The sequence below is a fragment of the Rhineura floridana genome, chromosome 11 (genome assembly GCF_030035675.1).
Source record: "Rhineura floridana isolate rRhiFlo1 chromosome 11, rRhiFlo1.hap2, whole genome shotgun sequence".
Lineage (NCBI taxonomy): Eukaryota > Metazoa > Chordata > Lepidosauria > Squamata > Rhineuridae > Rhineura > Rhineura floridana.
Genome location: NC_084490.1, coordinates 10908529 through 10923356, shown reverse-complemented (window position 1 = coordinate 10923356; position 14828 = coordinate 10908529). Strand labels below are relative to the sequence as shown.

Genomic DNA, 14828 nt, shown 5'->3' with positions numbered 1-14828 from the left:
GATCTTAAACACGGCTATCTGGCTTCTGGCCTCCATTGGCTGGCCTTTACGAGACAGCTCATCAGATTTCCGTAACACAACAGACTGTTGATATACAAACTTGCAAAAGAGAAAACATTCTACTCTTTCTTTTGTCCAACATGGGCAAGATATATACATATACCACATATTCCCCTATTGTAATATTCATGAAGAGAAGCCACCATCAGTGATAGTGCCAAGTTATAGTTCTTTATTATGGCCTAACGATCTGGGTTGTGCATGAACCATCTGGCAGTATGGCATCTTGCTAATATAACTGCATCAGGAGAATCTGAATTTGTTTTTCAATTTTCAGTCAGACAACCTACATGAAAGTCTTGGTAATATTAAGATTTGAGTGCAATAGGGCTGCATATTTCAAATCTAATGTTTTCTTTTCCAGACATAGATGACTGTTTTCAAAGTCTAGAAGACCAGTATCCAAAAAATAGCCAGGATTCATGCATTCAAAAATACATAGCCTTCCTAACTTATGAAGAACCTTTGGGAATCATTTTGACCACTTTCGCTCTTTCCTTTTCTTCCATCACAGCTTTGGTGCTTGGCATCGACTCCCATTGTCAAATCCAATAATTGGGAGCCCACCTATTCTCTCCTCATCTCTCTCCTGTTCTCCATTTTTTCAGCCTTGCTAGTCATCAGCCACCCTCATAAAGCAGTATGTTTTCTTCGACAAACTGCTTTTGTCATTATCTTTTCAGTTGCAGTTTCTTGTGTGTTGGCCAGAACTATCATTGTGGTTGTAGCATTCATGGCCACCAAACCTGGGACCAGGATGAAAAAATGGGCTGGGATAAGACTGTCCATTTCCTGTTCACTTATTCAAGCCACTCTTTGTAGCGTGTAGCTGACAATCTCACCAGTTCTGGAAATAACATTGGTGAAACAGGGATACCAAAGTTTGATAGTACTAGCAGTGGGGTTGGAGGAGAAATTTCTTTGGTTCACATTTTAAGTGTCTGAATGGTCAACAGCACCATGAGGTTTGATATTTATGCTCAGATTGCATGATCAGTATGCTCAATAGATGCACATCTTCATTTTTTTCAGACTGCAGATCTAGTGAATCTATTACATGTTCCTGGTACCTGGTATTATGGGTTGTATCCAATGTTAGTCATACTCAGAGTAGATCCGCTGAAATGAATGAACCTAAATTAATTATTCCATTCATTTCAATGGTCCTACTCTGAGTATGACTAACCTTATGGGTTTTCTTGTTAGGACATAGAACTGTTCTCTAATCCTACTGATTACTAAATGACCACTGAAGTTTTCATTTGGATTTTTGGAAGTATTTTCCTCTTGAAAAAACTGGCTAAATACAAAACCTTTTATGCCACCTATGAATGCAGACTTTGCAAACAAAGTTCTTTGTGGTAGGTTATTCTTCTTCCAGTCTCATTTTTCTAAGGCCTTTTCAGTTGCTCTCAGTTGTTACAAGCTGAAGTCTCTCATGTTGTCCATGTGGTGAAGCTCACGGAAAGCTTCTGTTGAGATGTGATAAACATGTTTTCTTCTGCAAAGTCTCATGCAGTGTATCATTCTCAGTAGGTGTTGATTGTTCTCAATTATCAAATTAGTCATGATGGTTTGTACTTTACCTCCAAGTCCCGAGGGAGCTTCAGTACTGTACTAATCAACAGCAGAACTATGAGCAAAAGAGGGAAGTAGGATGTTAATATAACTTGTATCATCCCAAACTGGGGCTTAGAGATAGTCAGGACTCTGTTGGTCTGATCACTGAGCCTTTGTACTGTGTGGTTTGAGCTGTGCATCAACCAGCTATGTGTCTATTGAAATCAGGCTGTGCTACTCAGCATAGGACTTTGCGAAGGGCAGTGTGGGGTCAGGTGAATGGGTGCAGAGGAAGAATTGTTCCCTGCAAGTTAATGGAATTTGTAGTATTAGTCCTAGTGTTTTTCCCTCAGGTAGTGTGCAAGATTCCGGAGGTCAAATGCAGCATCAGTGACCCTCTCCCTGTTCTTCACAAGCTTTACCGGCCGGGAGAGGTCATCATTGCTGGCATTATGTCACAGATATACATATTTTGCAATCCAATATTTTTTGTAAAACGTCCCTCTACTGATCTCTTTGATGAAACTTTGTAAGCCTTTTTAATTCCTCCTTTTTTAAAAAACCGCACATTACAAGAGTCACCAACATGGCAACCATGGACATGCATGCACCCACAAGGCCTTCCCTGGTGCCCACCCCTTACTCCACTGAAATTAGTCTTAAAAGAAGCATCCTGTTGTACCCAATATTTATTGGTTGTAAATAGAACCTCTGAACAGTTTACAAAAATAGAATATGGCCTTCTTGTGACTATCAAACCTAGCCCAAAATTATTATTTCTGATTGTTCATGGATTTTGTCATACTCTCATTTTATAATGTACAATTTCTCTTCATGTATGTATTCTTTAAACAATTGGGGCAATGTTGTATTCTGGATGCATTTGTTTTTTGTTTTGTATTTTTGAAAATCAAAAGTAATTCAGAGCTCTAAAACATGGGGGAAACACTGAATGAGGTGAAGGTCAAAAACATCCTAACCCTAACAACGATCTTTCAAAACTGTTTTGGATGCATGAACACAGATAATAAAACTCCAGCTCCACAGAACAATGTTTCTTCATTCGTATCTCGACAAAAATAAGTTGTGTAATATATTTTGAAATCCTATATTGAATTGGAGTGTAGCACACCTCAAATTCTGAAGCAAATGCATTGTGACACAGCATGTAACTCTCATTTCAGGTTCATGACTCAGATCTACCAGCATATCCTAGCCTTGATATTTGCTGTAGAGGAGATAAATGAAAATCCCCAGATTTTACCCAACATCACCCTGGGCTTCCATATCTATAATAGCTATTTCAGTCCAAGATGGACCTATCAGGCCTCACTGGAACTCTTCTCTACACAGGGCAGATTCATCCCTAACTACAAATGTGCTGGTGTCAACAATCCAATAGCAGTCATCGGAGGACCTACCTCTGAAGTCTGTCTCCACATGGCAACCATCCTGAGCATCTACAAGATTCCACAGGTAAAACATTTGCAACAGAGCATGCATGTTTAACAAGCCATTTGCACTTCACTTGTCCTTTAATTTATATTTATATATTTAATAATATTTATATATTGCTTGATTGTAATAAAACCTCCAAGAGGTTTACAAAAAGAGAGAAAGCATTAACATTCATCAATTAAAAGACTGTTAAACATTTAAAAACATTCAGAATATTATTAAAATCAGCAATAGGCTAAAAAGACATGTATTTTAATCTCAAGTTCTACATGTCTCGATAGGCTTGTGTAAACAAAATAGTTTTAAGCAGGAGTAAAAAAACAGAAAGAATGAGGATACCTGCCTAATATCAATAGGCAGGACCAATGTTTTTGAGGAAGTCACAGGAATGTGATAATGAAAATGACAGTATTTGATGAAGACATCATACTTTTCAACCAGGAAAAATAGGCAGAGAACCAAGATGAGCTTTACTGGAAATTTTGCTATTGTAGTTCCCTGAATCAAGATTCTAAATCAGGAGTAGGGAACCTTTTCCAGGTCAAGGTCCACATTCCCTCATGGAAACCCTTCTAGAGGGATGCATGCCAGTGCTGGGTCAGGCCAGAGGAAAACGCCATTTTAAATGGATTTAGTTAAGGGACAGTTGAATACTGTCAACTTGCTTTAAGGCACTTTCTTTGTAAAAAAATGGAAATGGACTGCCTTCAAGTCGATTCCTGCTTATGGTGGCCCTATAAATAGGGTTTTCATGGTAAGCGGTATCTAGAGGGGGTTTACCATTGCCTTCCTCTGAGGCTGAGAGGCAGTGACTGGCTCAAGGTCACCCAGTGAGCTTCATGACTGTGTGGGGATTCAAACCCTGGTCTCCCAGATCATAGTCCAGCACTTTAAGCACTACACCACACTGGCTAATTTAGTCACATTTCGCAGTTATGTGAGGGCATTTCAAAGGGTAGTGTTTGGTGACCACCCTTAGGCACCCTTTAAGGTGATCATTGGGTTCTGAGGCCTGCCTTTGGGTTGTGCAGCCTATTGGCAGGACAAAGCTCACCTTTGGGGTTAACCTGTAACACACACTCAGAGTTGTGTGGCCTTGAGCAGGGTGGAGCAGGAAGGCCTCCCTAACCATCCTGCGAGGATGAGGCCCAGAGAAGGGGATTTGGCTGGGACCACACCCTTTCCCATGGCAGGGTGCCCTTGCCTGTTTGGGTATGAGTTAGGTCCCACAATTGTCTCTGCAGATCATATATTATGCAATCAAGTACTTAATTGGCTTTATCTGCATAAACATGGCCTTTGATTTACCCACAGTTTGTCATGTCTTGCCTCTTCATTTCCCAGCGATGGGCTACAATAAAACGCAGACAGTAAGAGACAACAGAAATTTCATCCAAATATTGTCTTCACTTTCTTCGTATGTTTCTGTCCATCTGAAGAAACTAAAAAGAGGTGTTCCTGGGTGATGTTGCAACACAAACCCTTCCTACTGAATTATAATGGTTCTGTTCTGTGTTCCAGATATGACACTTGGCTGCTGAGACTGCTGGAATCCTCTGGGTTTGTTTAATATAATACTGAATGAAGGGATAACACATTTTAAAGGTTGCAGTCTTACACTTTATAAAAGCCACTGAAGGGCAATATAATGATGATATGGTGGAAGACTTGGTAGGTCAATATATGCCACTCCAAAAATGATAAACTGACCCCACCAGCATATTTGTTATGTCGACTCAGCTCTGCCATCTAATCAATAGCATATCACTATGCCAGCATATTAGGGGTACAGCAAGAATGGAGAAATTTTTCACCTCAAGGGTTGCATTCCTTCCTGGGGTACCTTTTGAGGATCATGTGCCAGTGATGGGTATGGATAGAAGCAAAACTAGGCAGATAAAAACATGTAAATATTTCCTTTGTACTGTAGGTTATTTTCCACATGCATACCTCTCAATCCTCCAGCCAGGCATTAGGCATTAGCAGACAAATTCATATCAAGCAAAAGCTTTTGGGGTGTGAAACTGGGCCAGTGAGCAACGAGGCCAGGGAGAGACTTGAGGGCCAAATAGAGAGGATTGGAGGGCCACATTAAATGGAATTACATTGCAGGAATGCTCAGCCTATCTCTGCCTTTAGAATTCCATCACTAATTCACTCACTTGAAATTATGAATTGCTTCAGTTCATCAGCTCTCAGTCAGTACATATTTTAAAACCTGGGTGAGATCTTAATAATAGTTGTTAATACGATTTTGAAAGAATATAACTATACACAATCCCTCCATTTATTTTGAAAGTATTTCCCCCCATCCCTTCATTTTCCTTTCTTCTCTTTAGCTCATATATGGCTCTGCTCCAGAGATGAATCAGAAACTCCAGGTTGTTTCCTACCACCAGATGTTCCCAGATGTGCAGCATCAGTATAAAGGGATTCTCCAGTTACTGCTGCATTTCAGGTGGACCTGGATTGGGGTGTTGTCTGTGAGTGATGATAATGGTGAGAGGTTTGTACTGAACGTAATTCCCATGTTTGCAGAGAGAGGGATTTGCTTTGATTTCATAGAAAGATTCCCAATAATGTCTCACTCTAATGACATTGCTGACACAGTGGAAAAGGGGATGGAAACACACAATGTTGTCATGAGAAGCACTGCGAATGTCGTGGTTGTTCATGGTGAAATCGACACTGTAATAATTCTGAGAATGTTTCACAAGTTTTCACAACATGAGGATGTACCAATAAAGGAAAAAGGTAAAGTTTGGATTATGACATGTCAAATGGATTTCACATCAGTTCCCTTGCAACGGAGTTGGGACATAGACTTATTCCATGGTGCTATATTCTTTGCTATTCACTCAAAGGAGGTATTAGGATTTCATCGGTTTCTTCAGATGAAAAGCCCTACTTCCATCAAAGAAAATGACTTTATCAAGGCATTCTGGGAAGTAGCATTTGTATGTTGTTTCCAAAATTCCATGGTAGACAGTCAAGATGGGAAAATCTGCACTGGGGAGGAGAAGCTGGAGACTCTTCCTTCATCTGTTCTTGAAATGAGCATGACTGGCCACAGCTACAGCGTCTACAATGCAGTCTATGCTGTGGCACATACTTTGCAAGCCATGCATTCATCTAGATTAAAACAAAGAGCAATGGTGGATAAAGGAACAATGAAGCTTCTGAGTCAACAGCTGTGGAAGGTAATGTCCGGAGGATTTTTATGTATTTATTTATTTATTTAAAATATTTCTACCCTATAATACAGCACTCAAGCCGACTTACAAAGATAATATCAAGCATGTACATAATAAAACTGTGAACAATAAAATCACAAAAACATTAAAATAAATTAAAATACATAAAATACAATTAAAATACATAAAATACTATATATATACATACATACATATACATATACATACATACATATACACGTATATACATATATATAGGAAGTGGTACTAAAGGGGACTACAAGAGTAAAATTTAATGTAAAAGGCATAACATCATAAAATCAGTGTCAGGCTCTACCTTCAGTCCCTGCCAAAGGCTCTCTGGAACAAGATTATTTTCAGAAGTGTCCGGAAAACCATTAGGGAGGGAGCAGACTGGACTTCTTGGGGTAGGGTGTTCCAAAGCTTGGGGGCCACAGCTGTAAAAGCTGTCTCCCGCATGCCTATCAGTCTAACATCTTTCACTCCAGGCACGCAGAGGAGACCAGTGGCAGATGATCTTAAATCCCGGGTAGGTACATATGGGCATAAGTGGTCCCTCAGGTCCATTGGTTCAAGGCCATTTAGGGCTTTAAAGATCAGAACCAGCACTTTGAATTGGGCCCAGAAACAAATTGGGAGCCAGTGGAATAGATAAAGCATGGGGTGATATGCTCCCTGCACCGTGCTCCAGATAACATTTTGGCTGCTGCATTTTGAACCAACTGTAATTTCCAAACCATTTTCAAAGGCAGCCCCACACAGAGTGTGTTACAGTAATCGAGCCTCGATGTCACCAATGCATGTGTCACTGTGGCCAAGTCAACTGCCTCCAGGAATGGACTCAGCTGGTAGACCAGTTTGAGTTGGCCAAAAACACTACAGGCTACCGCAGCCACCTGATATTCAAGCAGCAGGGCAGGATCCAGGAGGACTCCCAAACTGCGGACCTGCTCCTTCAAGGGCAGTGCAACCCCATCCACAATAGGTTGCAACCCCATATCTGGTGCAGTTTTTCCCTTGACCAGCAGTACTTCCATCTTGCCTGGATTAAGTTTCAGTTTGTTAGCCCACATCCAGCCCTTCACAGCCTCCAGGCACCAGTTTAGGATGAGCACTCCCTCCCTGCAATCAGGTGGTAGGGCGAGATAGACAGCTGAGTGTCATCAGCATATTGATGACTTTGTACTCCAAATCTCCTGATGACCTCTCCCAGTGGTTTCATATAAATGTTAAAGAGCATGGGAGACAAAATGGAACCTTGCGGTACCCCACAGGCCAACAGCCAGGGGGTCGAGCAATAGACTCCCAGCACCACTTTCTGGGTCCTGTCTGTCAGATAGGACTGGGGCCACTATAAAACAGTGCCTCCCAATCCCATCCCAGCTAGATGGCCCAGAAGGATACCATGGTCAGTCGTATCGAAGGCTGCCGAGAGGTCCAGCAGCACCAACAGGGATGCACTCCCCTGTCTGATGCATGGTATAGGTCATCAAGCAGGGTGACCAAGGCAGTCTCTGTCCCATGACCAGGCCTGAAGCCTGATTGAAAAGGGTCTAGATAATCTGATTCATCCAGGAAAACCTGGACCTGAACAGCCACTACCCTTTCAATCATCTTGCCCAGAAAGGGAAGATTAGAGACTGGGCGGAAGTTGTTAAGATCCGCAGGGTCTAATGAAGGCTTTTTAAACAAAGGTCTTATCACAGCCTCCTTCAACAATGTTGACATAGAACCTTCCCTTAGGAAGGTGTTAATTAAATATGCCAACCAGTCAGCCACTCCCCCTCTGGCAGATTTGATTAACCAGGATGGGCAAGGGTCACGGGAACAAGTAGTGGCACTCAATTCTCCCAGAATCCTGTCCACATCCTCAGGCTTTACAAGCTGAAAAGTATCCATAGAAAAATGAGCAGAGGAAGCTTTGAGGACATCTGGCAACAGTGTAGTTAAAGAGGAGTCCAAGTCAATCTGAATGCGAGCAATTTTATCTGCAAAGTGCCTCGCAAACGTGTCACAGCAAGCGACTGAGGGCTTATGTAGGGCCAGAGCCCCAAAACCCCCAGACCACCTGGAAAAGCATCAGCAGACAACACTGAGCAGACACAATGGTGGTAGAGAAGTGCACTTTCTTCGCTGTCATCACCGCCACATGATAGGCATGAAAATGAACTCTAGCCTGAGTTTGATCGGAAGCGGTCTGAGTTTTTCTCCATCATCGCTCTAGCCGTTGTCCCTGCAACAGATTAAAATGCTGATATATATATATATATATATATATATATATATATATTTAAAAACATGTTGCTTGGTGCCAAAAAGATTGGCAAGGTGTGGAGAATGTGGCTGGAGAAGAGTTTCTCTCTCTCTTTCATAATACTAGTACTTGGGGACAACCAATGAAATGGAATGTTGGAAGATTCAGGGAAGCCAAAAGAAAGTACGTCTTCATACAGCACATAGTTAAACTATGGGATTCACTCCCCCAAGGAGTAGTGATGGCCACCAACTTGGATGGCTTTAGAAAAGGATTAGAGAAATTCATAGAGGATAAAGCTATTAATGGCTACCAGCCATGATGACTATGTTCTATCTCTACTGGGAATAACAAGTGGGGAAAGTGCTGCTGGGTTCTGTTCCTGCTCGCAGGCTTCCTGCAGGGTTCTGGTTGGCCACTGTAAAAACAGGGCACTGAACTAGAGGCAATTCCACAACCAGGGCATCACTGCAGAAAATATTTTCTTTCTTTTCATTGTATACCTTACCTCTGACAAAGGAAGAAAAAGACCTCAGTTGACCAGGAAGAGGCAAGCTGGTGTACAAAAAGATGCTTGTTCAGCTATTTGGTCCCCAGCTGTTTAGGGCTTTAATTGGTTCAATAAATGAAAGGCAGCCAATGATGTGATATGCATAAGCCTGGCTGCAGCAATCACAATTTTGTCAGCTGTTTTTTGTATCATTTGAACCATCAAAGTCATCTTCAAGAGTAGTCTCACACAGAACACACTGCAGTCATCCAACCAGTAGGTTACCAGAGGATGGGCCACCATGGCCAAACTATCCTAGCCCAGAAATGGCTACTGCTGGCTAACCAGGTGATATACAAGGAATTCACTACCACCATCTTATCCTTTAGTAGAATATTCACTTATAGGCCAAAAAAAAAAAAACCTGCTTGCAGTTTAAGAACTTACGTATTGCCAACAGATTTTTCAGTCAAACTTTAAAAAGCAGGGAAATTGGGCAATTATAGTAAATTCACCAGGGGAGCAGGAGACCTGACTGCCCTACAAAGTTGTAAAAATGCAAACACATTTGGGGTTGGTCTTCCATAGTCCAATCCACTTCTTGTGAAGCTTGGAAGAATTTAGTAACGTGCCTCTCAGTTGTTTGGGAAGGAACGGATATATATTTAAATAAATATATAAATGGAATGTGGTAGGGAGTTTCACAGTGAATCCAGCCTGGATGTAAAACCTCTGACACCCCTAATTACTACTACTGTTATTACTATTACTAACAATAATGCAATGTCTAGCAATTTTAGTGCTTAATTGTGTCTAGTACATCTCCAGCTACCTTAGACAAAGGGTCTAATGGGTTTATAACCTATTTGGCAGAAGTGGGAAAGAGCCTTCACCACTGACATCCTCATGTTCTTCTTGTTCTTTTCTTTCTGTCCACAATTTAGCTCAACCCCTTTGTGAGAAGCATCTCATTTAATAATAGTGCTGGGGAAAGTATTTCCTTCAATCAAAATGGAGAGTTAGAGGGCGGATTTGATATCATAAACTGGGTGACATTCCCAAACCAGTCGTTCCTTAGAGTGAGAGTTGGAAAAATCGACCCCATGGCTCCCCAGGAAGAATCCTTCACAATTTCTGAGGATGCCGTTGTGTGGCCCAACAGGTTTAACCAGGTAAATCATTCAGACTCATCTGCACAGTGGTGCACTGACAGAAAGCTCTGGCTCTGTGGTTTTTCAATTGAGAATTGTTAATTTAAACTTTTTAGTCAAATGTTTCCAATAAGTGTGGGAAGCAGCTACAAAAAGGTTGGGAAGCAAGCAAGCAAGCAGCTCTCAGACCACTAGTGCAAATGAGAGTTTGGATGAAGCATGATTTTGAAAGTTTGTAGTCATGCATGCCCATGTTCCAATTCAATGCTAAACATAATGATGGTCCCCACACATTTCAAACACCAAAAATAATTTCCAAAACTTATAAAAACACATATTTAATTCTCATAGTGAAAAGGCACCATGCAAGCAATTAATAACACCCCTTGTGTGTGTGTGTGTGTGTGTGTGTGTATGTGTGATATGGTACTCACTAGTATGGAGTACCATCACATCTGTTTTTGCTGCACATGTCAACTCAAAAGCACTGACCAAAACAGTTATTATGGTTTACTAGTAAGAGTCCATTTCAAAGGTGTGTAGTATTCATCAAGTTTTTCCAAGAATCCTAATTTCTTGGTGGTGGGGGGGGATATTTTCGTGCCAAATTCAAATAGAAATGTTGACAGATTGCTCCAGATTGCATAGTGAGCCCAAACCCTCCCACATCCCTAGTAACAAATGCAATCTTCTTTCATTTATGGACAGGCACAGCCTCTTTCCGTGTGTAATGACAATTGCCATCTAGGGTTTAGGAGAGCCAAGAAGGAAAGGGAGCCTTTTTGCTGCTATGATTGCCTTCCTTGTCCAGAAGGGAAGATCTCAAACCGGAAGGGTAAGAAATTCCGTGAACAGAGTTTATCATGCATAATCGCATTAGGATGTAACACTTTCTCTTGTGTCAAAAAGGTTCACAATTCTACAGTGGTGGCAGATGCTGATAGAAATGAGGAAAGATGAATAGTAGAGTGTTGGACTATGACCCAGGAGACTAGAGTGCAAATCCCAACTCAGGGGGCATACAAACTGAAGATCTACCAGGATAAGTGAGTTAAGATCTGGTGGATCTCCACCTGAGCTGGCTGGTTCTCTGCTTAGCTGGGTTATGCTGGTGTAACTAGGTCATACCGGTTGAGCTGGGACTCAGCTGGCTGAGCAAAAACCAGCATAATTTATGGTGGCATAAACTCAAGGATGGGCATTCCAGGGGAGTGGCAGGGACGGGGTTGGGGAGGGAACTTACAATGGATCCTAACTCTGTTCAGCTCAGTGACATGACCTGGCAGGCTGGTGTAAGTCAAACTCTATTTTACAGGCTCGTTTTCCCTCTGCCAGACTTGGGACAGCTCAGCCGGCAGTAGCTCACTCTTGAACAGGGTTTGGATCTGGCATACTTTTCACTGGTTTAACTTAAGCTGGCATAAATTATTCTGGCTCCCATAACTCAGGATTGCTCTGTAAGCCTTGAAGCTTCCTGGGTGACCTTGGGCCAGTCACAGTCTCTCACCCTAGCCTACTTCAGTTGTTGTGAGTATAAAGTGGAGAGAGAAGAGAACCAGGTGCCCCACCTTGAGCTCCTTGGTGGAAAAGTTGGGATATAAATGTAATAAACAATATATAATAAACTAACAGGTAGTTAGTATAGCCCACCCAAACGAAATAATATTTTTATTTCTTTATTTCCATTTATGAATCGGATTCTATGAAATATCTCAAAGTCATTTAACAATAAAAATATCAAAAATCAAGCAAAAATCAATATATAAACCCAATTAAAACAATTTCATATATACAAACATCTCTACTTAAAAGGCTTGGTGAACAAGGACAATAGACAGAACTCCCATATAAAGGAAGGGAGTTCTAGAGGTTAGGTGGCACCACAGTCAATGCCTGAATCCTAAGTCCAAAATCTTCTGTCGGATGGGTGAGGAAAACTGTGCTTCCCTACAGTTCTGCAGTCTTAGAATTGGCAATTGGTACAGAATGTTCTTCTGGCAGGCAGTGAGTTAACAGTGGTCCTTGAAGCCAAAGGATACAGCAAGGCCACACCAAACAGACATTAGACTGATCCACAAATCTCCATTAATATCTAAGAAGAAAAGACATCTCCAGTGACAGTTGTTCCAGTGCTGATGGTTTGAAAGCCCTGTGTTACTCATCTGTGAGAATGGTACCTTGCAAACAATGACATAAGATGACTTCAACTGGACAGCTCTCATTCAGGTCTTTATAATATTAAGATTTGATTATTTTACTGGGCTGCATTAGGGCTGCCATATTTCAGACCTCATGTTTTCTTTTCCAGATATGGATTATTGTTTTCAATGTCCAGAAGATCAGTATCCAAGCATTGGTCAGGATTCATGCATTCCAAAATACATAACCTTCCTAACTTATGAAGAACCTTTGGGAATCACTTTGACCACTTTTGCACTTTCCTTTTGTTGCATCACAGCTTGGGTGCTTGGCATCTTCATTAAACATCAGGACACTGCCATAGTCAAAGCCAACAACCAGAACCTCACCTACACTCTTCTCATCACCCTCTTGCTCTCTTTCCTTTGTGTTTTATTGTTTATTGGCCAACCTGGAAAGCTTACTTGTCATCTTCAGCAAACTGCTTTTGGCATCATCTTCTCAGTGGCAGCTTCTTGTGTGTTGGCCAAAACTGTCATTGTAGTTCTGGCGTTCATGGCCACCAAACCTGGGAGCAGAATGAGAAAGTGGGCAGGGAAAAGACTGTCCATTTCCATAGTTCTTTCCTGCTCCCTTATTCAAGCTACTATCTGCATTGTGTGGCTGACAATCTCACCCCCATTCCCAGACTTTGACATGCACTCAATGACTGAAGAGATTGTATTGCAATGTAATGAAGGTTCAGCCTTCATGTTCTACTGTGTCTTGGGCTTCATGGGCTTTCTGGCTACTGTCAGCTTCACAGTGGCTTTCCTAGCCAGGAAGCTACCTGACAGTTTTAATGAAGCCAAATTTATCACCTTCAGCATGTTAGTCTTTTGCAGTGTTTGGATCTCCTTTGTTCCAACCTACTTGAGCACCAGAGGGAAATACATGGTGGCTGTGGAGATTTTCTCCATCTTGGCCTCTAGTATGGGGTTACTGGGCTGTATATTTTTCCCAAAATGTTATATTATTATAGTGAGGCCTGAGTTGAACAATAAGGGGCAGCTAAGGAAAAGAAACCATTGAAACCCCTAACTATCTGTGGCCCTCGTCTAGCTTAATTAAGGTATGAATAAACAATTGGATTTTAGGCTGTAATCCTATAGTCACTTAATTGAGAGTAAGCCCCATTGAACTCTATGGAGTAAAATGGGGGCTTACCCCAGCAGAGACATGCACGGGACTGTGCTATAAATCATCTGCTACTATCATGTTCCATTGACATCCAATTTGGCTGAATCAGGTTGCATTGTTTAGTTGGGTTGAGACCTAAGTTACTATTGAATTATTTTCTCTCTCAATGTGTAAATAAATATAGAGCTGATTGTGGATATAACTAACACTAACGTATGATATTTTTGTTTTTTTCTCCTCACTTATCCTAAACAAAACTGAACAAAATCAAATGAGATAGCAATTGTGTCTGGTGCACACGAGGAGTGGTAGAGTGCAAAACTGAGACCAACAGTAGGCAGAGTCTATGCCAATGACTGGGAGAGCCAACTAGTGCTAGTCTTCCTCCATCTTCTTCCCTGCTGAACTCTACAAGGGAAACTAAGCAGAAAGAAGCTCATAGCCAATGCCAATCCCTAGTCTTCATGTTAGAAAGAATGCAGGCAAGTGTGGGCTGAAGGCAGACTGAGAGTGGTGGGACAGTACTCCATTCACTCGAATGGATCACCCTAATGGACCTTGGTGTGTTTCTGCCACCTCCAGAAAAAATGTTTAATAATTCCAGTGATAATTAGCATTGTGTCAAAGCTTATCCTCCATTTTCTTGGCAATTTTCTTCCTCTGTGAAAGAAGATTCAATATATCTGTCTCATTCCCAGGGCACTATAATATTTCGATAAAAGTTCAATGTTTGTGTGTTTTTCTTTCCAGTGAACACTTCAGGAATTTGTAGGCTTCCTAGGTGCCCACACTTCTTTATTTGGAAGACCTTGTATGAGGATTTACCTTATGAAGTCTTCCCAGAGTTTTAACTGAAGCCCAGGTACCCAGTTAAGCTGCAGAGTGCATGCCACTGGTGACATGACATGTAGAACGAAAGAAAGGACAGTGACAGCCCCCCCTTAGACAACTCAAAAATAAAGTAAGCAAAATAAAAATTCTGCACCCCACCCATGAAAAATTCACCTCCTCGATAATTATTGAATGCAATTTCTTTCCTCATTAATTGCTGGAGAATTGTTGAAAACAATGTGGGGCAAATTTTCAGCACAGCATGGGAATAGTGGGAACAAGGAGCACACCCTCAACTTCCACGGTAGCTTATCACTTCCCCATGGCTATATCTCCCTCTACCTATGACCACTGAAATTGGGGTGATATCACCCATCCCATCTTCCCAAAACTCATCCTAAACACACGGTATAAAGAACCACAAAATCTACCATGACCAGTTATACCAATAGGCATCTGACAGAATTGGGAACAGTGTTAATAGAAGTACA

General features: G+C 41.5%; 1 protein-coding gene across 1 annotated transcript; it reads left to right on the top strand.

Moving 5' to 3' along the window:
* Positions 1 to 2018: 2018 nt before the first annotated feature.
* LOC133366463 (vomeronasal type-2 receptor 26-like) lies at positions 2019 to 13398 on the top strand. The gene is made up of 6 exons (XM_061589592.1): positions 2019 to 2149; positions 2805 to 3096; positions 5418 to 6278; positions 9982 to 10209; positions 10897 to 11023; positions 12497 to 13398. The coding sequence occupies exons 1-6, from the start codon at positions 2073 to 2075 to the stop codon at positions 13396 to 13398; spliced, it is 2487 nt and encodes an 828-aa protein (XP_061445576.1). The 5' UTR covers positions 2019 to 2072.
* Positions 13399 to 14828: the final 1430 nt, after the last annotated feature.

Bases quoted from the DNA above. Each gene is read 5' to 3' on its own strand.
- LOC133366463 (XM_061589592.1), top strand. From the start codon at position 2,073: ATGTCACAGATATACATATTTTGCAATCCAATATTTTTTGTAAAACGT. The intron at 2,150-2,804 runs GTAAGCCTTTTT...CTCTCATTTCAG, and splicing joins GATCTCTTTGATGAAACTTT to GTTCATGACTCAGATCTACC. The intron at 11,024-12,496 runs GTAAGAAATTCC...TTTCTTTTCCAG, and splicing joins GAAGATCTCAAACCGGAAGG to ATATGGATTATTGTTTTCAA.